Source organism: Tigriopus californicus, chromosome 4 (assembly GCF_007210705.1).
Source record: "Tigriopus californicus strain San Diego chromosome 4, Tcal_SD_v2.1, whole genome shotgun sequence".
In the NCBI taxonomy this organism is placed as follows: domain Eukaryota; kingdom Metazoa; phylum Arthropoda; class Copepoda; order Harpacticoida; family Harpacticidae; genus Tigriopus; species Tigriopus californicus.
In genome coordinates this window covers 6,754,136-6,780,002 of record NC_081443.1, presented here as the reverse complement: position 1 = coordinate 6,780,002, position 25,867 = coordinate 6,754,136, and the positions used below count along the sequence as shown (strand labels likewise).

The following is a 25,867-nucleotide window of genomic DNA, read 5'->3' as shown; positions in this document are numbered from 1 at the left end:
CTTGAAATTGGAAATTGATCAAAACAATAAAACAACCAACACATCTAGGTAATAGGAGAACAAAGGGTAAACAGAAGAGACTAGAACTTTCTGGTTAAGCTCAGTCTAACGGTAGAAGTACCTGTCCCTGCCTGACCCCATGGTTATGGGAAATCTGAAAAAGCTATCTCACAACAGGATAAATGAAATAGACATCACCTTATTGACCCAATTTCTCAATGGGCTTTTTCACACTTTTCTCTAATATTAACAATTTTGGTTCTTACATAAGGTACTCGTTTTACAAGTTTTCGACGCTTACCGCAGAAAACTACGACCCAGGAAGACCAATGGAACAGATTGGTTCAGATGTCCTAAACAGAAAGGTGAAAGGAAACCAAGCTCTCACTTTGGAATTGAATGAACACTCCAAGCAAATCTTGTACGTGCAGATTGGCCAGAAGCGACTTCTAAAAAAGCTGTTGTGATTATTGGAAAAGTGCCAGTCCTCGGTCGAACGTCGGCTTTTAAGGTGGAGGTCAAGTTTTGGCTTTTCAAATTCGCAGACTTCCACACCACCAAGGTTCTTCAATAAACCAGAAATTGCACGCTTCCAATTGACAACATTGGCTTAAGATTTAATGTAGCTTGCAATCGAATGAGAACAGTAAACAATAAAACAAGTTATTTTGATTTATAGTAACATGGAGAATTTTCCGGTAAAGTTTTGCTTGAGCCGACCTAAGTGAAAAACTATCAAGGGCGATCGAGGACGTCTTCAAGTGTATGGGCGTGGCGTAAATTTAAGCAGTTTAGAGGTCAGGGGCCTTTAATGTGTTTTATGTTAGATATGCTTTGATTTCAACTATTCAGAGGCGTTAAAAAAGAGACACTAATTTAGAAGGGCTAATTTTTTTTTTTGAATGTTCAAAGTAAAAAATGGTGGTTTAGATTGAAATTTGGCACCTAAAGCATAGATATTATGACATTAGGGAAAGTTAGATTGAATGAGGTTAAGGCACCTACCCTCAATTGTTAGGTGGTCAGTTAGGTTGGCCAGGTAAATATGAACATTAATAGAATTCGAAATATGACATTCAGACCGACCAAGCGACTATAAAATCGTTGATAACCTGCATGATATGCTTACAGGATGATGAAGTTGTTCGTTCAGAGGCGAGTTCTTTTAAACGCTCATACCTCTGAGTTATAGCTTAGACGTTACTCACAATGAGCATTCGGTCACCATTCAGGCAAGTGCAGTTTCACACAGATCAACCATAGAAGATGTAACTCCTAAAGAGTGCGATAAGAGCTAGCCAGGCGGACTAGTTTTCATAAATAATGAATATCAGCTGACCGGCTGGTAGGGCATAGTTTCTGATTGTAGAGGCAATACTTTCCATCAGCTAGAGTTGCACTGTCCACTGGTTACCGATTCAGCTGCAATAAAAAACTGCAACAAAGTCGATTTGTACTCTTCTATGTTACTTCTTCTATGGGTTAACGAACAAGCCCCAAACTCAGAGGTACGAGTTTTAAAAAATTGGCCTCAGGTCCGTTCAAGTAAAGGTTTACCTATTTTCCTCCTCTAGAAATTGACGAACCTACCAAAACGTTCTTTTAGATGTTTCGAACTTAAAACCGTCTTGCCAGTATCTTGCCCTTGTCAAGCATTGAAATTTCTCGTGAGGAATGAGGTTCGTGTTCATGAAGAGTGAGTACCAAATCGGTAACCCTGTGTCAGAACTTACTGACAAGTTAGCTCTTATTTTGCCTTTAAATGGTTTCACCGCAGCTTGCTTGATGGTACACCTTGTCAAGTTCTGGCAAAAAAACGACGAATTGACCAACATTCAAGCCTAGCATCATACTTAGATCTGGACAGGATAGATGCTAAAGAAGCCGGATTTCCTCGAGAGAAGTTTGATGCATCAAAGCTCTTCTTTCTCCAGCTCAATCTAGGAGATCAGGCTGGCACGAACGAAGTTTACCTACGTTGCCTCCCTTACCTAGGGTGGCAGCTCACTCTGTTTCTTCTAATTGGACCATGTCAACTCAAGTTTTCTTGTCTGTAACCGATATCGTTCCAACTCTTACCATGAATTGCTCAAACTGGTAGTAGTAATGTCAGTATCTCTTCTTATGCTGATGATACAAAATTGGTATTTGGTAGGAATGGTCAGAATTCTGGTTGTCTGTTAGAGGTCCTAGACCAAATCTACTCCTGGGTTGCTGCGAGTAACATAGCACTGAGTGGAATGAAATCCTGCTCAATGACTTTGGGTCGACGCCATTAGACACTCCACTATTAGATGATGAAGGTACGGACATTGAGCAGGTCTCATCCATGAAGAATTTAGGTGTAGTCCTCCAAGATAATGGAAAGTTCGATGAGCATATCCAGTTGAAAGTTGGTAAAGCTTTTCAAACATGTGGTTGGATATAATCGCACGTTTAAGTCCAGAGATAGTATCACGATACTAACTTTGTACAAGTCGATTGTTCAGCCGCATCTTGAATATGATCGCCCATTTGGGCTCCAATTAGTTTAGCAGGTTTGCAAAAGGTCGAGCAAGTCCAAAGATGTTTCACTAGGAACATTACAGGATTGAGAGAGCTCTCGTACTGGGAGAGGTTAGAAAGGTTGGGATTGTACAGTATTCAGAGAAGGTACGAAAGGTATCAGATATTGTACGTTTTCAAAAGCATTCATGAGCTTTGTCCCAACCCAGGATTTAGGGTCAATTGCAGTGACCGTAGGGGTTTATCGTTGGTTTGAGAGCACCTTCAAGCCCTCGAGAATCCAGGCTAGTTAAAACAATGAAGTCCAACTCTCTTCTCTCTAGGGCTCCTTCATTGTTTACTCTGCTTCCCTCAAATATTCGTAGGGCTTATGTGGGCGTTGATCCAGTAGCAGGATTTAAGTCAGACTTGGACAAGTTTTTGGCTAAAATTCCGGATCAACCTTATACTCAAGGATTAGCCAGATCAGCCAACTCCAATTCGTTGGTCGATCAAATATATATAAATAAAAGTCAAGTAAAGTGAATAATCTTCTCGTCTTGAACTGCTGGGATTTCAATTCCGGTAGCGGTAAGGAAGTCCGCAAAAAAAATTGAACTTCAGTTATATATATATATACAGGCCATGTGAAGTAAAGAAGATTAAAGGAGAAATCCGGCACCCTGATTTCGGGCATTTTTGGGAGGAAGAATTCAGCCAAATCTCACAGCCACCTAGAACTTAGCAGGCTGGGAAATTTATCATTTTCCAAGGGTGAAAGATTTTGGTTTTGTGCCTCTTTCTTTCAAGGAATGAAAGTGAAATGAAATTTTCGAAATTTTTGAAACGTAACAGTTTCTGTCCACTTGATACAAAATGTCCTAATAACAAAAACTAAAATTCTGCGTGAAAACCATCTTGGAGGCAATTGGGATTTGTTGCAATTCCAGTAGTGGTATCCATGCTTACAATACCTGAAATGTTTTGAGAACATTGGCTTGAGATTTGTGGACTGGTCAGAAGGTTTTTTTCTCCTGGCTCAGAGAATGATGCAAATAAGTTTAAAAATGTTCAGTCTATGCCCGGATCAGGTGGGTTCTAATGTTGGTCTAAATTCTCTCTCCACAAAATGTCCAAAATCAGGATGGCGCACTTCATTTTCCCTTGAAATTTCCTTACTTCGCATGGCTAATACGAGCATTTCTAAATCTAAGAACCGAATGCCACGAAATTACGTCTTCCTTGTCAAATACTGCCTTTGTGCGAAGCCTTCTAGACAATTTGCATCATTAGCCACAATTTTTTGGCTCATTTCCCATAAATTTAAGTGCTCCTGACAAACATACAATGATTAGGTTAGTTTTTGCCTATAATTGGGCAAAAAATGGTTAAGAATTTAAGTAGACTGTAAAATAGGTTTCCCAAGGATCTCAAAGGGAACGTACTAAATGCATATTGTCAGCCCCTCCAAGTGCTACTCCTAGAGTGTACAAAAGTATTATGCTCCTCTGGATCTTTTTTAACTTTGAATTGGAATGGCGATTACTCTACCATGAATGTGTAATTAATCCCATTTGAAATCAAATTAATTGTAATTCATCACATGTCAGCCACTTTGATTGAGATTTTTTGCAATTTCTGGGTTCATTAAATGATCCAAGAGAATGGGATTCCCTTGAAGTCATTACATATCAAACGTTTGGTCACATAATGCATTCAAATTTGCCCGCTCTTTGACACTCTGGAAGGCAGGGCTGGTTGGTTGCGGTGGATAATAAATACGATCTAAGTCTGGTTTGACACTCAAATGTGGATCATCTAGTGTATAATATCATCAATGAAAGCTCGGTAATAAGTTGTATAGGTTTGGTGTTTGATGTAACACAAAGAAATACATTGGACTCTTGACTAGTATTGGTCAGGTGGATCTCAAAAAGTATCGATCTTCTCACGTGATGCCGCTTCTATTGCTGACTTTTTCTCCGATTCCTGGGTTTGGGACAAATAAAATGCTGATCTTCAAAAACATAAGGGAATAGGTAGGGTTCGTACAGTACATTCGTGGCATTCTACTATACATTCCCACCGATTGAAACCGTTCCCGACAGTTTGAATCAGACTTGCTTTCAAAAGATCTCGTGAAGCTTCTTGTGCTTGTTTAACCTCTTGACGATCATTGTGGACCAAATTGGGGAAGCGTATTCGAGATGCGGCTGGACTATCGACTTTATAGGGATTCATTGGAAATGCATCACTAGACTTAAATGTCCGGCAAATTGAGCTGTAAGTTTGGAAAGTCTTGGTCACTTTTGACTGTGATTGCTCTTGTAGTTTACTATTGTGTTCCATTTGTATCCCAACATCCTTGATCGAGCTTACCAATTGGACTGGGCTGTCGATAATTCATGTAAGTAGGTGGATCTACCTCAACGTGGTAAATAAATCATAATACGAAATGCAACCCCAGTTCATTCCATGTGCTCCATTTTGACCGACTCATATATTGCATCTCAGTCACTTTGCAGTTCTGGTTGGTTCAATGAATTTTCACCAAGCACTAACTTGCCGTCAACATAAGATGAGAAAGATGTCTGGAAGGGCAAGCCATGCCGTGTTCCCATGAATAGAACAAACAAGATTGGAAGTTAGAATTACATTTTGGTCTCTCATTCAAAGCAATTTTAAGTAAACCCAATAATTTGTAGATCTAGAAATGAATGCACTACCAACTCCTCCTAAATGAACTTTTTTTGACTGTTTTCAAATGTTGCACATACCTGTCATAAGTCATAACAAAAAAAAATATTCCAAATTACTGGATATCAAGAAAGTAATGTCATGGAAATGTGATTGAATGTAAATGAATTCCAATTCGATTCGGAGGCAATTGCAATTGAGTATGGTTGAAGCAAAATTGGGAAGTAATCGTGAGGGATAAGTAATGGAATTCAAAACCAAGTAATTATAATTAATTACATTTTAAAGGTAATTGACATAGGTCCCCCACTAAATACTTGCTCCAAATAGCCAAGGATGATTGAGCCAGACTTCGGTCCTTTTCATAACTTTTAAGCCCCTCGATTCGTTGGTCTATCGTGTTCCTATCAAGTCGACCTCGTGGCATGAGACCATGAAATTGAGCCACAAAATATGCCATTTTAAGGGTTAAATGAACATGCCAGGCTTTCCTGTACATGAACAACACATTAGAGTGGAACCCTGTGGAGAAGGTAGACTTGTGTTTGATTCCGCATTGCTTATTAATGATGGCAAAGAACGGCTCGAATCAGTCCTTAAATAGACTGACTCCCTCCACCACGATCATGAGTCAAACGTTTCATCAGGAGTTTAATCAGAAAGGAGACTGTGACTCTTGACAAGACCATGGAAGTTGGCGTGTTTCCCACAAAGTATGATATTTTTGATTCATGGAGCCATGTTACCTCCGTGTGTTCAGCCTCTCAGAAACAGGATATTCAAAATGGAAAGCCCATTTATTTAATGCTTATCGAACAAATGCAAACTTAATGGCGAGACAGGCGGGCGACCGAATGGCAGTCTCAAGGAAGAAAATGGCCTACTTGGTAGACACATCACACAACTTTTGCCCCGCCGTGCTTTTCTTTGATCACCCCCTTGATGACTTTGGTGTCAAAAAATCTTGACTTGTTCGTTGATTGACACGTCAACTTGATTGACGTTTGCCCTGAGTTTGAGCTTCGAGGCCTGTAATCAAATTTTGCGAGCGAATCAGAGTGGCGAACACAAATTACGTTCCAAATCACATGACAAACCTCGCAGTCAGTCAGTTAGCCCCCATCTCCTCAATCTGATTGGGATGGTTGATCCATCCATTCGCATTTCGCAGGGTTGTCCAGCCCGGTCGGTAGAGCTTGTGTGCCCCCTGCCCCATCCCTCGAACACAAGTCTCAATCACTTAATTGAAACTGACGAGACAATCCAATCTTCGTCACCCTTGTCGCCATGAATTGTGGACCAAAGTCATTCAGAAAATTTCGTTCTCAGGTTGGTTGAATGTGTTGTAGTGGATTACCATGTGTCCACGGGCTTGGCATTCGGGAACAAATTGACCTCATAAAACTGTCCAAAGCCCACCCATTGCACACAGGGCATACTTTGAACTAGGTAGGCACATCTTCTGTGTGGGTTTTGACTTAAAGCTTGATTTCCAGTGGTGAGCGTGGTCGTAAACCAATCTATTAGATTAGATTACTTTTCTTCCATCCGAGAAGGCATCGCAAAGCGCAATCCCTGGAATGTAGCGGGAGTGCGCTTGTGTGCAAATATTGTTTTTTCTGGTTCTGCTGTCTTTGGCCGTCGACATGTGGCCAATGGATAGATGGATCGCCATAAAAGGGCCCGAAGTGTGCCAAAACTCGTGTCAACTGACCGGACACACTTCGAAATGAGCACAATCTTGTCGGGTTGTGAACCCCAAGGACGACCCACTGGAAACTTTTAGCAACGCAACCGGCATAGAGGGGGAGACACCAAATGAGAATTAATGGACTTTTCTTTAAGTTTTCTTGTCCAGGCTTGAGTTCACACGGCGGCAAGTTTGGACTTTGTTTGTCTTCAAGATCGCATTTTCTATATTGCTCTTTTGGCCTTTTTCGGAGTGGCATGATGTTGATCTGATCGAAGGGGAAGAACAATGAAGGGTCTGACGACGAAGGGGAGCCACCCTCATGATTGCAAAATGTTCCCTCTTATGAGTGCTAACAAAGATGATTTCCAACGCGTTTATCATCCATTTTTTTGTAATTCCCGAGACGAAAAACATTCTCCTTAGAATGAACGGGTTTTCATTGGGGATGGGGAATTGTAACTGCAACTTAAATCACAACAAGGTCAAAAGTGAGAGAGAGAGACAACGGTGAAATCATTGATTGTCTTAGGCGTCCCCAATCTTGGTCCAAAGCTCCAATGCTATACGGTCAATCAAGTGAGATGAAATAAGACGGTAGGGCATTGTCACTCATTCGCACATCCTCGCACTTTTTGTGCTATCTATTTGATTGAGTGCTAAAGAAGTTAAATAGCTCTTAGGTCGTTGCAGTTGTTTGGCCCATCTGAAATCTGTGCCTGATGAGAACATTTTGCAGACTGTTTGGGACTCAAGCTCAAATTGAAACTTTTGAATGGCAATCCAAAGGGCGAAATTGACTTCAATGGGCTTTGTAGCCCACCGCTTCCTCGATTTTTCATTTTCCAAAGCCAGTCATGTGCAATGAGCGTAAAATTAACTGTGTGGTGGATGCTTGCGAACCATTTCCATTGGTAGTCTCTCACTCACTTACCAGAACTGCTAAGTCGATCCAGCTAGCAGTATTTGCCAGCTTGATTCAATTGAGTTTTTGCCGAAAACCCTTGCCTGCTCGTCTCTTTTCCTTTGAATAAAGAGCATCCTTCCAGTTCCTCGTGCATATACATACACTAGTATGCGCTATGCTGTGAGGAATTCGATTTGAAGTTCAATGGCTTTAGGCCATCCAGACCGAAATGATCTGACATTCGACGAGACATTTCATATATCTATTATATTTACACACTTAGTAGGCTTAGTTGACTTCTGACCATTTTAGCTGAGACTTGGGACTATGAACATGGTTTGTGGCGATGGAGAGTACGTAGTTGGAAGTGCAACAGCTGTTAGAAACGTGATTTAATGCTCACCGTTGATTCCAATTGTGAGAATGTAAATTTTGTAGTATTATTCTGTTATTACCTAATTTTCAATGACGAATTACTTCGGACAAAGTTGAAGCTGCCTATTTTCAAATTGCATCAAACTTCCAAAGTTAAGGCACTTTTTTATTTTATGGAGAATCAGTCCCATCTTCATATTAATCTGTAGAATTGTCACTGCCTTGGAAATATTTTAATTCACTTGTAAGTACATTTTTAAAAAGATCATTTTGTCGAAAAATTGTACCATATTTGAGCATCCATAAAAATATTTTGCAGAAAAAAGTCGACTTTATTCCCCAATTCCTACATCGATGACTATGATTATGTACCAATCGAAAAATGTGTCTTCAGGTCAAGGACAAATGTCCAGAGAATATGGTTATTGTCGAATAAGTGTCATCTACCCGAGGTCTTTTGTTTCGGATTTGTGACACGTTCTCGTGTTTGGTGGAAAAACTAAGTTTTCCTTATCGTCCAAGTCAAAAAGGCTGAAAGGCACGTTGCTCTGGGTTCCTGTCACGGAGGCATTGTTACCGGTCAAGTTTGGAGCAAGCACCCAAGATTTGGATCTTTATCCACTTGGACCCAATGACTTTGGGTATTAATGAAGGCCTCAATCAGCTCGGAATATGGACGGGTGCAAGATTAAATTTATCCATTAATGTCACTTTGTTTATTTTTGGTCGTACGAGTAAGTGAGAAACGGATCCTTATATTTTATGGTAGTGGAAATGAGTTCTAGTCGAACAAATTCTTACAGCATCTCTAAAAGCAACCCAATAATCGGAAGAGGCGTTTCACTGTGGCACTCGTCCTCTAAAAGCAACCCAATAATCGGAAGAGGCGTTTCACTGTGGCACTCGTCAAATTTTAAAGATAATTTTAAATTCCCCCCCGGGCAACATGGGTTGTCAAAAGAGCGTCTCTTCATCATTCCCGTTTCGAATTAAGGCCAGTTCCTCCGGGGTCCTTTAGAAACCTAACATGGAATGCAGTCGAGAATGCACTCCCACACGAGAGGTAAGAGGACTTACCTCTACTTCAATCTTCGCCTTCGCCTTCACCACCACTATACATTTAGAAATGCACAGACTTCACCCAGGCGCTTTCCACCATAGATTGGCAGCCAATGCTCAACCAAACCAACTACATTGGGAGGCAATTTACAGGATAAGGCGAACTGGCAAAAATGAGCTCCACAAGGTATTGTTACCCTCTGGTGCAACATAGTGATTCCTTTTTGTCCCAAGTCTCTTTGGGGACAAATCAATTTATTCGATACTTGGATGAGACAATGGAAAGAAAGTGCATCCAATTGCCGGGAAACAGGAAAAGGACAACATTGTACTTTGGGTAGTGCATTCAAAAAGTTGCACGGAAGTTGCGCTACTTGTCCCTTGGGATCGAGGTGTCCCAAAGACAAGCAATTGCCTAACATCTCGATTCCAGGCAAACCCCTTAAAAAATGGCTGAAGGTTTGGTGTGCTTTTATTTGTTTGTCCCCCGAAATAGATTTGGGCCATTATGAGTCTCGTTTTCTAAACGATCTCCTAGTTAGGCACGTGGGACTAATGACCTGACCTTCCAAATCCAATTGTTTCATGATGGTCCCAAGTTCTCTTGGTAAACAATTAAGCAACCATTGGCAAAAAGCAGATGATGATCTTGAATCAAGATCTTCGGGATAGACTCTGTCTCAATGTCTATATAATAATTCAATAAACTACTGATCTGAATAGCATCTGCCAACTGAAACGTATCCATCGTGTTATGGGCACCCTCGTCAAAGTCGTAAAAAAGTTAGTGCATTGTTACGAAACATTCGTGGCCAAAGAACGTCCGACTGTAGCTATTTATAAACCCAGTTTTTTTCAGAGAAAGCGACATGCCAAAGTGTTGAGAAATCTTCAGCTAACAGGCTAAAGAGTGTTAATCCAAGTTCTAAACCTTGAACATGGACCAGTTTTGGCTCTTGTACAAATATTACCAAACTTGATTTGGCAGTCTGACCCGAAAATATAACAAAAAACAAAAGAGGTCCGTGTTTTCCAAAGCATTTTTGGGAGCATCACGAACACCTTTCAATGTTGAGTTAATGGAGGATTTTGACACTCTTTGGGGAACACAATGATGCACTTCTTTGGTGATTTTTGCATGCATTGGGCAGGAATATTTATGTCGTTGAATGAATCACCCAGATCCCAGGACACCATTTCTTTCTCGTCGTCGCTTTTGGCCATCGCCCCAAAAAATCGGAAGTCGGTAGTGCACTCCCGACTTCAAGAAAGACTCATCTCTCTGATCCAGATGGTATCGAGCTCTCTTGACTTACTTTTTGCTGTTGAAGGAGTTTTTGAATCCGATATGTAGGTTGGTTACAGAAGATAGGTCGCTTTTGGGGTCAGGCAAATTTCTAAACGGACCAAACGCCTACATCGTAAAGTCAATTTTGGAAAGAAATTCCTGAATAAGCTCAAATCGGGCAACCAAAACCGTACCAACCCCAAAAAGTACGTACTATGGACACAAGTAACTCGTATTTCAAGGTGCATACCCTATCAGTTATTTACAAGATGAAACGTGGCTTTCATGGCTTGAGGTTTCCTTCTCTTTGATGGTGATGCTGGTTTTGAATGTAACGGGTGAACCAAGACCAACCAACACTTGTCCGATGCAGAATCATTGTCCTTGGCCTTTGGTGAGAAAAAGAGTCAGCTTATCTGATTTCGTTGGCTGTTTGGTTGGTTGGTTGGTTGGCGGCGGATGGTGTTGGTGGCGGTGGTTTAGACTTTGGGACACAGAAAGTTGGAAAGTCAGATTCCATAGGATCGTCCTACCCTTTCTCCGTTTTCATCGCCTTGGTTCGAGCAGAGACGATTCTGAAACATTCATCAGAGCCAAAAGATGCACTTATTTTCAAAAGACGATCACCATAGACATACTAACAAGCTGTGCTATGGTAGATCCAAGTCAACATTCCGAACTAAATGCTCCATTAATGTCAGCGTCCCTTTTAAAGGAGTGCTAATTCTACTTGGTGGCAGTAAACAAATCCATTCTTGCCTAATGTTTGTTCTGGTTAAGTTTTGAATGAAAAAAGTAAAGAATTGAACTGTGCATTTCCACATTCGAAGAATCAGGACGGACGAACTCTGCTTTCCAAAGTACGACCCTTCCATCCATTTTGGAATCGACAGACTGGATGGGATGCACAAAAGGGAAAGTTCCTTCAAATGGAGGCCTTGAGATGCCGAAGGTAATGAGGTGAGGACTTTGCTCTTTATTAAAGTGACGCCCAATCCTGGGTGGAGTCGTTTCTGTTCGAAGACAAACCTGAGAAAACATGTTAAAAGACGCAAGGTTTTGGAAATGATTTCCAATATTCTAAAAATCCAATTCACACCAGATCACCTGGTGAGTTTTAATGATATGAATGATCATTTTTGGCGATTGCATTGCTAGACAGGTAACCCTTATCCATCGTTCACGACAACTCAAATTGATTGTTTAACGGATGAGAAGCTCTCAAATGGACTTGGGTCATTAAGAGAGCTCATTCAAGGGTTTTGGGCCAACTCTCAAAAGGCCCCATTGGAGATGCAGTGTATTCAACTGAAAAATAATCACTTAAGTCATTGCATTTATGCATTCCAACTTCCTGAATGGAGGTAGAAGACCTAAAAGGTTTGTCTTGTGGCTTTATGTCAGCTTCGATTAAAGTATATTAACTGATGAATGTAAATGTTTCAGTAAGTTAGAGCTTAAAATCGTATATTTGACATCATAAATGATGAGTGTAAATAATTTTTACCAATTCCTTTTCTTCTCTTTATTGTCTCTTGACAAGAATAATGAAATGTAAAAAAATATTGAACAATCAATGTGCAATCAATTAGGCTAAAAGATATGATTATGTTATCCTAGTGCTAAATTGCGGAAAGGAATCAATTTGATATACTTTCGCATCCCTAGTGGCTTAGTGTGTAGAGAGCATAACAACCGTATTAAGTTAACATCGAAAATTCACTTTCAAAGTTAGGAATATGTCAAATCAATGTGATACTTTTATTTTTATTTGGCTAAGGCGGGATTTAGTTGTATGTGGAGAAAAACAAGAAGTGGAACAGAATCTATCAACCAACCGCTCCCAAAAGCTCGATCTTTTTTGCTTTCTTACATTTCGGATGGACACAAATGATCCCACTTGAGAAATCGATTTCAATGGTCTAGAAAATGAGCTTGACCCTTGCTTGCTCAAACCATTTGAAGGCTCGGGAAAAAGCTTTACAGTCGAGTCTGATGTCAGGAAATGATCAAAGTTGAACATCAAAAGGCACTTCAAACAAACAAAAGGCCAAAAGGATAACCCGACCATTATTAGATCATGTCCAGCCTCCTGATAGTAAGAACTACAATGCTTACCTTAGACTAGGTACGTACATGTGTATGCGTATGTACTATGGTAATTGAGGCTTAATTCAAACGATGCTTGTATTAAACTTGCGAACATATTCCGTTATTCGTTTGAATGTCCTAATCATAGAATATTGGAAAAACACGTTGTACCAGTATAACCAGGGATTTGTGAATACCATGGAACTGATTATCTGAATGAAGTCCTCGAGTAACTCAGATATCAATAAGTCGGTTGCAAAAGCGTTTCAGATCAAAGGCCGTAAAATTGGACCGAACCCACATGTTCCATTGGGATCAAACATCCCAAATTCAAAGGGTTTGTCCAAAATGTCATTTAAATGTCAAGCACATTAACTTCACGTCAGAATTGATCAAACATTTACGCATTTCTTTGAAAACTCTTCAAAATATTCGCAACCCTTCACCGGAACATATCCAACCGAACTGATTTCAAACCGGGTGAAAGTTCTAACATAAATAAATGCTTGCTCTGCGGGGGCAATTTCGGGTTGTTGTATTTAAAATGACACCGTCAGAAAAATGTAAACCATGAATAGGCAAAAGAAAAAGAAGAAAAATGTTGAAGCCTTCGAGAGTTAACATGATGCAAAAAAAAATCCATCTAACAGAGATTTGTGGCAACTCATCATGTTCCTCATCCAATAAAACTGATCCCAGATCTCAATAGCTATGTATCTTAATTTTCACCTTAATAGAATTGCTGAGTCAAAAGTTATGCCTATAAGTGTAACGAGAATGAATGGGCTAGCTCTCTTGTGGTGATCAATTATCAGAAGAGGCTTTGCTCATTGAGTCAGTCTGTGCCTTGTATGTTCTGAGCTTTACATAACTTTTCATGGCATTGTACATTCTCGGCTGAAACTAAACTTCGGCAATTATAGCGGTTTGTGGTCAGTCAGTCATCTCTTCACTAAATGTTACGTCTCGATCCTAGCATCCCCGTCAATATTGCAGTGGTTCTTGGGTCAATTGAAGACTTGCAATGAATCAAGTTAGTTCTTGAATGAAAACGCTAATATTACTTTTTAACGTCAGCATATTAAAAGAAAAACATGTAGAGGCTGTTTCAAATTCAAAGAACTGGCAAATGTGTGTCACAAAAACCTCCTTAAACGCCCCGATAAATGGTACGTGTCTGCATTATGATAACTTACAATTCTCTCTAAAAAGGCTTACCTCTTAGCGTCTTTGTCGTCAAAGGCTCATTTCATAGACGTCTCGTGGTGTCAAGTGTTTGCCAACTATTTTGCTCGGCACTTTAAAATTCCGGAGAGCATTTCACTCAGTACTGAACATATTGTACAGGGTGAATACAAGGTGAACTGGCACAGAGGTATTTAGTTAATGACGCCCTTGCTTGCCCTCGACCATTCATTTCCCGGTGAAAAACGTACACTGTGCGCATGAAAATACTGCACACACCCTATCCACCTACGTAACATACGGGAGCTGTTCTTAATTTGTCAAGCTTATCACGACAACTCACTGGAAATGAGCCGTTGAGCTTATGGCTCATTGAAAACGGACAAATCCAGATAACCGGACTTTAGAGCTAGAGCTAATGGATTATATGTACGTACGTCGTACGTTAATGAAAAAAGGACCGATGTTTCTCTTGATTTCAATGGCAACGATGAGACTAAAGAGGATCTTTTCTTTTCTCTTCTTTTTTAGAGGGGGGGGGAATGGAAGATGTTGCTTCTACACTTGGGTGCTCATTCCACTTCGTAAATGAGCTGCCATTAGGACAGGGTTTAACCAAGATATATCAGGCTCTTCGGCAAACCCGAGCAAGCCGATCAGAAATGGTTTTCATTTGTCTCGATAACTTTCAACCCACTTAAAAGTCTTGTAGCACCCCATCAGTGGTAGTCAGAGACTTTCAAGTGAAGATCGTGTAAATAACACATCTCTTTAAGCTTGATGATAGCGCTCTAATATGGTTTCTCTGACGGACGCCTAAATGGACCAAGGTCCAATCTATTTATAGTCTACTCGGTGCAACCGTAACTCATAAGTAGGTCTGGAAGTGGTTAGTTTCCAAGAATGTTCTGCATCGTCCGTCCCTCTGTCTCTGTAGCTCTCTAGCTCTGCAGCTCTCTATGTAGCTCTCCAGAGGGCCTGGGATACGTCATGGATACACATCACTCTGAGTGAGGCTGAATAAATCCTTTTACCCAGATTAAATCACTTCAGCAGAAAATTTGATGGGTGAGTTTTTATGTGGTGAAGATTTATGTTTGTCCCTTCCGCCGCCGACTCGATGCCCAAAACAGGAACTCGGAAACAGAAAGGAGATAGATCCATGAATTGTAATCCTTACCTTACAACTCTGCAAAAAAACGAAGCCAGCGATAGAATTGAACACTCTCGTAAATATACTTTAACAATCGCAGAGTAGGTGCTGAATACCTACTCGGAGGATACTCTCAAGGGCATAATAAAGCACAAAACTTTGTTCTTCAACGTGAAGACGGGTGTAAGCACATTTGTACGAGTAATACTAGCATAACCCACGTACGTTTACTGTGCTGTACGAGTACGTATAAGCCATGATGATGGAGCTCTTTACTGAGAGTGCACCTCTCCGTATGAGCCATCAGTAATGCTCGTGGTTCCGCGGGGTTAGACACTTTTATGCCACTTTCCACTGGTTTGGTTAACTGAAATTAATGGCCGAAGCCTTCTTCGTTTTGAAATGAGGCCACCAAAGCGTTGACTGTCCTTGGTTCACGGTGCTTGGTGCTTGGGGGTTGTGGGTAGTAATGGGTAGAAAATACCCTTCACCGATTTGCCCTCTTCTTCTCCCCCTCCCCCTGCCCTTGCGGGCTTGTGGACTTATTAAGCCGGTTATGGTAGACCAGTCTTTCGGTTGATCGTGGCTCTTTCGACAGATGAGTGGATTAAAGGACCTTTGTTGGCCCACTTCCTATTCAATGAAATCCACCAGGCAATCTCCTTCTTCTGCTTCTTCTTCTTCACCCTTTCCACGGAAGAACAGAAGTCGTGGGCACTCAAATCATCTCTCTTTTAAAGCAAGTGGACGTCGTTCTCTTCCGTGACAGAAAGAGAGCACGAGGGAGAGATTTCTCATTTCTGATTAGCACTCACCCTATTGTTCATAGTCGCTTAAGCTCCACCCAGGTTGATGGAATCGTGCGAAGTTCCCAAATATGTGAACACTTCCTCATCCGAGCTGAACTTCAAATTTGTACTTTCTATGCAAAAAGTAATACCAGTCTCGGCCTCGGGTTTTGGTCTCTCCAACAAGAATTGAAACGAATTCCATCCAATAAGCTCACTCTGGTAACTTTCTCTCTCCTACAAGCAGTTTACCCCAAAAGGCTAAAACCTTAATTTCTGAAGATTTTCATGCTGCACAGGAGACCATGTTTTTCCTGGTAAAAATAGGTGTCCCTGTGGCTGTTGCGCAGGCACCATTTTCACGAGGTTTTTGGCGAGGGCGACATTTTGATGGATGGTTGCACTGAGCAAGCCGAGATAACACATTACGTGCGGAACTTGCCACATAGATCTTGACTGTTGAAGGATAGTGCCCTGAATACCTATAGCTTACGCACACGTCCTTGCCTTTTTGCGTCTTTCCGAACAAATGTCGCCCTTCATTTACTGGGAAACAATTGCATAACTAAATGCTAAGAAACTTGCAGACTGACGAAAGGTTGTCGGTTGTGCAAAATCGACTTTGACATTAAATGTGAGTAAGGATTTGCGATTTCGTAAATCACTAAGCAGAGGTGGCTCTAATTAGGCTGTAAGGAAGGAATCATGTTTAATAAGCTGTTTTTAGGCTAATTGGAGACGCCAGTCAGATTATGATAACTTGTTTGAGATCTTGTTTGTCCCCGTATTCAGAGCAAGTTAGTTCCACAATTGATGGAGGACGCAAAATGAAATAAAAATGACAGAACACATGTTATTCGAGTCCGTCTAATATATCCCTGGGTAATGGAAACTACGTTGGAACAAACCTCAGGGATTTAAAACTGGATCTTAGGTATTGAATGTACTGGTCAAATTCAAATTAAGAACAACACTAGAAAACCTTTGGTTGTCTGTTTTACATGACAGTCGAGTTTTTGAATTCCATTTTTAGATCTTAAGATCACTAATATCAACCTTACAACATAATATATAAAAACCACAAAATGGCTATGATACAAGACTGATCTTCCTTTTCAAACTTGTCCGTTGTGTAACAATCTATACTTAGTAACATGAGACGGTTACTTGAAGGTCATTTTGTTGGCACAACAAATAGTCCGATATTTTTTCATACTTTGTTTTAAATTAGATATTTGAATTCGCTAACCAAGCCAACAAAGCTCGACATTTATCTCGGTCTATTATTCATGTCTTTGCTCAAGGTCACGAAATGTCTTGTCAAAACACGTTGTTAAAAATGAACCTCGTTCTCTAACCAAAGGTCAAGCGTGTCATATGTGGGGAAACAATATTGTTCAACATTCTGATAGGCAAATTTTTGAAACGGTTTAATGAAGCACTTTAACATGGTTGCACTGGTTTTGCATTTTTAGCCTGAGAAGCGGAGATTGAAAGTTTACTTCGCCAACATTGATATGGAACACACAAGTCTTCGAAATAAAAGTTAATAAATTAAGTGAGAAAAGCGCTTCCACGACTAAAGTATGAGCTAGCTTTTTAATTGCATTCGTGAAAAGTCCTTTCCCGTATTGCAATATACCATTATCAATGAATCAAATACGGTGTATTGGTTTAAATTTGCTCTCTCAATCCCATCAAATGGATCTCAGTGTGGTGAAAAACTGCACTCAACCTGTTTGTGCTCGTACAACATGTGCGTATTTGATTCGGCCATTAAAATGAGGAGCATTCAACTAAAATTGCCATCGACGTGTTCCGTACATGAAGAACTAGGCTTAAGTGTAGTTAAATTTGATTGAAAATATATTGCTCTCCACTTACGTAATTACCTTCTCTCATTGAATCGTTTGAAAATCTGTATAGTTTACCTAAGAGCTAGACTTGAATCCAATTTCGAGCCACATAAGATGAATTTCATTCCGACGCCATATCTCATCCTTCATTATTTTATTATTTTGTTTAAAATTAATTTCCAAGCCTGTGTATTCTATGAGCGAGTTCGGTGTCAAGCTTAGGACTTGTGACGGGAAACTTCAGAGGCATAAGCTGATTACTTTTTGCATAATGAGCTCGATATTACAAAACACTGTTCGCACGCCGATACCAAGCTTAAGTCTGAAACTTAAATAACCAATAACTTGGCCGAGACCCCCGAACTCTTTGGAACGGACATGTAGTCCTATTGGCTCAGTGGAATCAAGGGTATTTATGCAAATCCCTAAAGTGGTAAAAGGAGGAGAGAGCCGAGCTTTCTTGGCCCATCGGGGCTGCTTAGGCCGGCCTCAACCGAGATATTCACGAGTACACAAGTGACCTTTTTGGAGTGCCGGGCCTCGTCGTCGAGGAACCTCAAATATTTACACGCCACTCCAAATGGTCAGACAAGGCCCTCGCTGATAACGTGCACCCGGTCAAAGGAACTATCTAAGAATAATTTAGTATTGTTTGAATAGCATTTATACTATTGACCATGGGAGGGCGGAGTTGCCCATGGATTCTTTTCGCTGCATAGTTTCAAAGAATATGTTAAATATTTCCGTCAATGATCGCCAAGATAGGGTGAAGAATTTTTATTGCAAATTAGCCTCTCGCTGTGCCTTCAACCAAGACTGAGGCAGATATCGTGCGAATGCTTAACCTTTAGAATTTCAGAAAACTTTGTCCGAAATATCTTGAATCACGATTGCGATTCAAAAGCGATCTCGCCTGAGCCTTAAAAGTATTTGTCAGTTTTGCTCCGGATTTTGATCCTTGTTTGACAAGTTCTCGCTTTCTTCTTCCAACTAAGTCTCAAATTTCAAACTCGATCAGACTTTGCCGATTTCGCCCATTCCTTTCCATTTGAACTTGCCAAGAGCTCTGTTGGCATATACTGTCGTAGTTTCTAAAAAAAAAAGAAGGCCTTATGGCATATCTTGAGCAAGCATTTGTCACTCACTTCAACATTAGTTAGTATGTATTGAATATCTTCAATATATGTTGAATAGCATAATCTTTCACTTTCTTGTGCCAAAATATGTTCAAATTTAATTTTTGAGATGGGCTCATCAATAATTAAATGCCTTCTCCTTCGTTTCAGAGAGGACTGAATTAACAGCCATACAAGGGATGAGTGCCAAGATCCAATTAAGGTGCTGGATGTGTCCTGAGGCTACCAGAAGATTCATACATAAGAATATAATCCGCTAAAATGGATTCCAGAGTCGCGACCGCATTGAATCTCCATGTAATAGCTTTACTTGGGGCCTGTCTTTTTATTGAACCTGGCGGAGGAAAAGGTAAGGACGGGGGAATCTCACTAACCTTGAATTATGATACTTCTCATGGAGCAAGTAGTGCGCATAGAGAGGGAGGGACCTGGCTAGGAGGGGGAGGAAAGGGCTTTATAATCTGAATCGTGCCAATGGCCAAGCCGTGGTTGATCCAAACTCCTCAAAGTTGTGGGATTATGGCATATGCGGAGCTCCCGTGTATTGTTGTTCCAATCTTGTTATGACGTTCGGACGTTCTCCATTTACTGTTTCTTTCCAGCCACTGCCTATGGGACCAACCATGGAATGCCTGGACACCAATTCCCACGGTTTCAAAAGAACTTTTGGTACGAATATTCAACACCACCCAGCACAAGTTTCCCTGGTAAGAACTAAGAACCCAAACAGAATTAATGGGCTTCAATGCCTTTGTCTAGACGTGGCTAAAACAAAAATGATTGTTGCGCGTAGACCAAAACGAACTTTGAAACGAGCAATTAGTTGCATATTAACGGATTAGCGATAGTCGAAACTATTGTACAGTTTACAACTTGAACCAAAGCCAGGGCTACACAGAACTATTTGTAAATGAAGAATCACCGGTTGAAAAGAAAAAGTACTTAAGAACAAAAAATGTAGGAGCTTATGAGAAACTTATTACTCATAAATGGTTGATCGAGTCCAACAAAAGTTGATTCAGTTTGATATGGTAAAATGTCATGTCTTCTCCAGTCTGTATTCTTGTTCTTTAATGAAAGCAGGGCATTATTGAACATCAAGTGTATGGACGAATTTTAGCTTACACCTAAAATGTTGACAAAAACTTCCTGCCAGTTTTTTGCCCACAATGACATATAAAGAGCTGAAACTTGGCATCTGGTCCTTGGAATTGGAGCACTTGAAAAGAAAGAGAGAAAAAATGTCAAGAATACAGACTGCATGTGAAGAAATTGTGAATTTTACTCATAGTTAAGATACGTTCCAGCAACTCTTTTCTTTGTATGAAAAGATAACAAAAATTTGAAGGATGTGCAGGTTTTGGATCGGTAGACCAAAGGAGGCCAGATCTCCACGATATCATTGAGTGTGACTTCAAATAAAAAGATTTGATTTTTGTCAAAATGGCTCGGGTTTTTTATCTGTAATTTCCGGATGTGGCTATCCCTTGAAAATTGGGTTGATCAAGGATTTTTTTCTAAAACTTATACAAGTCTGACTTAATACCTACTTCCAGATCAACGCCTACGTATTCCCTAAGGATATCAGAGGGCAGGAAATTGTACAAAAGAGGAGTTTGAGAACGAAGACATGTCGACTTCATTTTTCAAAATAGTCTGAATTTTTACGGGCTTGAAGGCGCCCGTTAAGCCTCCATAATTATGATGATATACCATAACACCAAGGTTGAAAGTTGGGACAAAGCTCATGAATCCTTTTGAAAATATACAATATCAGAGACTTTTCGTACATTTTTTTTAATACTGTACATAGAGATCGAACCTTTTCAATTAAACGTCTGTGGGCCTGCTCGACTTTTTGCAAGTCCTCTGAGCTACGAGTATATTTGGTTCCCAAATGAGCAAGGCATACTCAAGATGTGGTTGGGCAATCGACTTTTACAGAGTTAGTATCGTGATGCAATTTCTGGACTTAAGCGTGCGATATATCCAACCACACGTTTGAAAGGCGATTTCGAAATGGCAATGTATCCCTCTGGACAAACCTCCCACTCTTCAGTGCTAGCCAGAAAATTGAAGTCCCCCATTGAGAAAAGCCTTCGTGCAAACTGTGCGATCCAACGCTTGTCCTGTGGATTGGACAGCTGACAAGAGCGAGCTTTCAGATCATGAGGGAGGCCTATACATTGTTACAAGACCTTGGAGGTGACAAACTGAGACCCCTCCATCTCCATTAGACATGTGAACATGACTAATGTGCAAATGGGATTGCCAGGCTGTCCTCTTTTGGAACTCGTTCATGCGTTACTTTCTTGTCACTGGTGAGCAGAAATCAAATTGCTGCCAGCCAAATTTGGCTATTGTCATTCGTTCTTGAAGTGATTGGGCCTTACTGTCCTCTCAACTAGTTTGCTTGGTTTTTGATGACAAAAAGCTGACAAGGTCGACCACCTTCACCTCATTTGGTTCTTCATGCTATCCTGCTTGAAGAGAAGCTTGGAGAAGCATTTTGAGCTCTATAATACACAAAATCAAACTCATCAAAGGTACACTGGCTTTCGTCATGCTTCATCTTTGCAAGCTTTGGTATTAGAAAATCACGTTCCGGAAAAAATAGCCATCAGAATTTTGAATGAAACCTTTCCTCTGAAAACCCATTATCAGACAACAAAATTGCGAATGCGTAGGATGTTTTGTTTTTCTAATATGGATTTTGAAAAGTCGACACCGCCAGTCTCATTTGCCTTTCCTTTCCAAGAGAAGTTTCTGGCAAGCCCTTGCTCTTCTTTTCAAGCTCATTGGCATGAAATGGCAAAGTTACCAATAATAAGTTCAATGCCATATCAATTTTCTTCACGCCTCATTTTTCTGAACGACGCGATTAGAAAGTGGCGTCCATTGAATAAATAGTTCTTCTAAAAAGTCTGGTTCTCCTACTAAGAAAGGAACACAGGGCTGGACCGGGGTGCCCTTGTCACAAAATGCTAACTCCTGGAATAAAAAAAATACGTAAATGGATGAGTGGTTTCAATTTCAAAACTGTGATAAACTAATTAAACTCATGGGGTGACTTTCATTTGAAAGCTTATTTGCGAACCAGCACGCCGTCTGGTTTAAACTTCATTTCTTTTCCTTTTACTCTCAGTGAACAAATTTTTGGAACACTTAGGAGCTTCACTGACATACAAACTGCATTTGCGAATAAAATGTCAATGATATATGCCTTCCTACAAGAATTTTCTTGTCACAAAGCTTCAAACGGTTCTTTTAGCCTGTCTTAGAGCAATCTTATCCACTGGTTCGGTTATTTCTTTTTCAGAATACATCGACTACCATCTCTCACCTGAACCGGTAACTCAGATCCCTCCAAATTCTCCTCACCTCTTAAATCCCGCTGGGATGGAAAATATCACGGCACAGTTGGGCGCTCCGGCGAGACTTTCCTGTTTGGTGAAGAATCTTCAAGACAAAACCGTAGGCGGCACATTATTATCATTATTATTATTATCATGATTACTTTCATCATTTACTGCTTCGCGTCAAGTGTCGCTTTTAGGATAAGATAAATTGAGTGGCACAGAGGCGGCCTTTGATATGTAAAGTGGAGGGGTTCAAAATAGAGTTTCAATAAAGTACATCCACCTTGATTTGACATGAATGGATAGTTGAGCTGCCTCAATATTGTTGTGTTCCCGATTCCTACCCTGAACGAGAGAACTGAGTTGAACATGAAGTAAATCAGCAGCCCTAATAATTATTCCTTCTTTCTACCGATCTGCGCAATAATCTTAGAAACTTTTGAAAGGTTGGTCTGTTGCCAAATCCTAGGCCTTGGGCCTGGCTCATTAATGGAGCACAATGGACGGCAAGGTAATATTTTGAGCAAAGTTTAGTTGGTTGAAAGTATGATCCATAAATCATGGTCAATGCTTTTCAAACTTCGATGTTGGTTGGCACACCGAGCTGATTAATCTTGTTTGAACCTGAAGAACCCGATCAAGACACAAGGAAGGATACATTTGCGGCGAAGTTCAAAAGTAACCCCTTTAAAAATTGGAATCTGCATGGACTCTACTTAGAATTAGAAACACTTTCGCAAACGACCTTGTACTCTGATTGAGAAGAAGAGATTGGAGCTCTCTTCTCATTTGGTTTCATAAGGTGAGACGGAAAGATTCGGATTTCTTTCGCCGAAGCAAGTTGACCTCAACACCCGTTTGTACTCATATCTGGTTTGGAAAACAAAAATCTGGCACGTCTTACTCCTCCCCAAACTCTTTCCATTGTGGATATGTCTTGGCAAATGAAGAAATATGGATGTCACCTTTCTGGCGTTTCCCTGAATTATGAAAGTTTTTTTTGGGCTCAAAACTTTGAGTTTGGTTCTACCACCTCCATAAAGTTCCAACAAACTGTAAGGTTCCTCATCTAATGTAGCCTCATCTCGGAAACCCTGGGAACATCGGGAAATCTGAAGCGTTATGTACTTGCAGGATCAAGTAAAACCAAAAAAAAGTTCCATATCGATTAATCACTTTTTAAGAAACCATAATTCACTTCATATCTTCATATCATTATTATTTACCCAGTAACTTGACGTTCTGATCAATGTTGAAAATGAGGATAATGTAATCAATGCTTGAACACCAGGGGCGTAGCCTTGAACGAGAGTAGATTTTAAAAAGAACAAATTTAATGAGATGTTTCATTCCAATCGTTTGATTCGGCGTTGGAGGCAATATTGTTATCGATCCTTATTTGGGAAGAACGCGGCAAAGACAGTCAGTGTCAATGAAAAATACATCACATCATTTCCCTTCGGATTATTCAATGTGACAAAAAGTTCAATCGCGATAACCTTATAATCACAACGAAACCTGTTCCAAAACGTTCGAAGCTCTTGATACAGGACCAACCTGAGCGGTCCATTCGTTTAAAACCAATGCCATCGCTTTTTCCCAACCAATCAGCTTCCCGGGCATATTTTCTAATCTATGTCCGCTCACTCTAGGTCTCTTGGCTCAAAAGGAACGATGATGTGCCGATATTGGTAACCTTCGGGAACAGCGTCTACATTCACGATGTCCGGATTACCGTGGAGAGAAATCGGTATCGAGAAGGCAAACAGGAATGGGTCCTGAATATTCTCAATGCTCAGAAGTCAGATCAAGGCATCTACGAGTGTCAAATTTCCACCGAACCCCCGCAAATTCACAAAGTCCATCTTTATGTGGAAGGTTAGTGCTAATTTTCGTCATCAAGTAGGATATGTGGTGACTTAAAGTATTGAAAGTTAAACTTCAACGAATATCTATTTTCTGCGAAAAGGAACACTGGGAACATGTGCAAGAAAATAGTGATTCCGAAAATAGGGCCAATGAGACCATTAAATATAAGTTGGAACTTGGAAACTTCCTCTTCTCACGTTATTGGAGGTTATTGACATTTCTTTTGCTTCTTAACGTACACAATCATGAAGGGATAAGTTTCATAGTATAAGACTTCGACTACTTCACCACAGACATTTTCGACAATTCTTTCTAACGGCCCTCAATGTCTCCTTGGGGAGCAGCCATGTTACTTAAATTTGAGATTTATCGTTCCACGGAGCATTTCGATGGGATGACATTTTGTTCAGTGGAGTGCGAAGAATCGTCTTGCCTTGAATTATTCGATACGCCAATGAACATCCATATTTATCTCCCTTCAAGTATCTGGTGCCGAATCCCAATGCTCGACCACTTCCGTATTGTACTGCATTCCGATTTCCCATTTCGATTTTCCAAGTCCGAGCGTATTACTGTCCACAATCACCTTAGGGCTCCTTTGGCTCAATCTGGAAGGCTGGCCAACAAGAAGGGCATCCATCAAATCTGGCTGGAAGAGGACTTTGGTAGACGATTCCTTAACGGGAACGTGGCCCAGTCACTCCGAGGATGTGCTTGTTCAGTAGAGAATATGTTTTTGTTGAGAACCTGAGGAGCCAAACCGTTGCCTTGACCCTTCAACCGATGGAGGAAATGATATGAGGACCGTCTTTTTTCAATACTTTCGTCCTTCTATGGCCAGATAATCTTTTTTATGAACTGCTTTCACCCAACGTTCACGGATGTTTGAGCAGATTTTGTATACAACGACGAAAAAGGACTTTCAATTTCCTCTGAGGATTTCCTCCCTAGAGTGGATCATTCGCAAAAAACTGATAGCCCATTCCTCAAAATACCAACGACGATGTCGTTCTGCTGATTTTATTAGTTATGGGCTTCTTAATCGTATTCCAGCTCCAATTCTGACGGTGATGGATGGTTTTGGCCGCGAATTGGTGGACCAATACTACAAAGTGGGTTCCAGCTTGGAAGTCATGTGTACGGTGGATCGTTTACCCGCACGACCTTTGCCGCAAATCATCGAATGGAGACACGGCAACCGTCGACTTGCTCAAGAAAATAGTACCTTAGGCCAAATGTAAGCCATCGTCTTCAAGAAGCTCGAGACACATCATGTGTCAAAACGTGAATTAGCCTTCAAGAACTTTGCTTGACGTCCCTTTTAAATATGCTCGAAATGGCAAACTCCGTGTCAAAGCTTCACCCTTTTCTCTTTTCCCTATGGGTGATTGCCCTTCATGGGAAAGCAGAACCCGACAAATACGACATGCAATGTGTAATACATACATATGTTATGGTAATTCTACTGATCTGTTTTGGTTTCAGTATTCATACAGAACTTCAAGGAGACGGTGCCATCAGCCATCTCTCAATAACCCAAGCCAGTGTGAAGCATTCGGGAATTTACACTTGTTCACTGTCAGATACCATCAGTCAGTCCCTCAGACTCCATATCATAGATGGTAAGTACGACTGTCTGGATGCTACGAATGTTTTGTACAAGGACTTGGTCGCCACAAAATGGAAGATAAGATGTTTGACTCCAAGTGAGCTTTGAACACACCCTTTTGGACTGGAAATGCACTCAATGCATGGTTTCTGAAAACCGCGAGACAGCTATCTCAAAGTATGTAAAAGCCTTAGCGTTTATTTTCTGCCGTCCTCTGTGGAACTTTTTCTTGAAGGCCAACCCCAATGCTCTTCATTCAAGGCCGCAAACATACATTCATCGTTTTGGGAAGACTTACGAAAACCGTGAGCATATGAGAAG

General features: G+C 40.6%; 1 protein-coding gene across 1 annotated transcript in view; it reads left to right on the top strand.

The window, feature by feature from the left end:
• Window positions 1-25,654, top strand: part of LOC131879584 (zwei Ig domain protein zig-8-like) — a 32,781-nt gene extending 7,127 nt beyond the window's left edge. The window contains exons 2-7 of the mRNA XM_059225942.1: window positions 18,860-19,058; window positions 19,312-19,416; window positions 22,029-22,183; window positions 23,721-23,946; window positions 24,991-25,174; window positions 25,423-25,654. Coding sequence (XP_059081925.1) covers window positions 18,971-19,058; window positions 19,312-19,416; window positions 22,029-22,183; window positions 23,721-23,946; window positions 24,991-25,174; window positions 25,423-25,654 — 990 coding nt within the window. The 5' untranslated portion in view covers window positions 18,860-18,970. The remainder of the gene's footprint in view (window positions 1-18,859; window positions 19,059-19,311; window positions 19,417-22,028; window positions 22,184-23,720; window positions 23,947-24,990; window positions 25,175-25,422) is intronic.
• The last annotated feature ends 213 nt before the right edge of the window (window positions 25,655-25,867 follow it).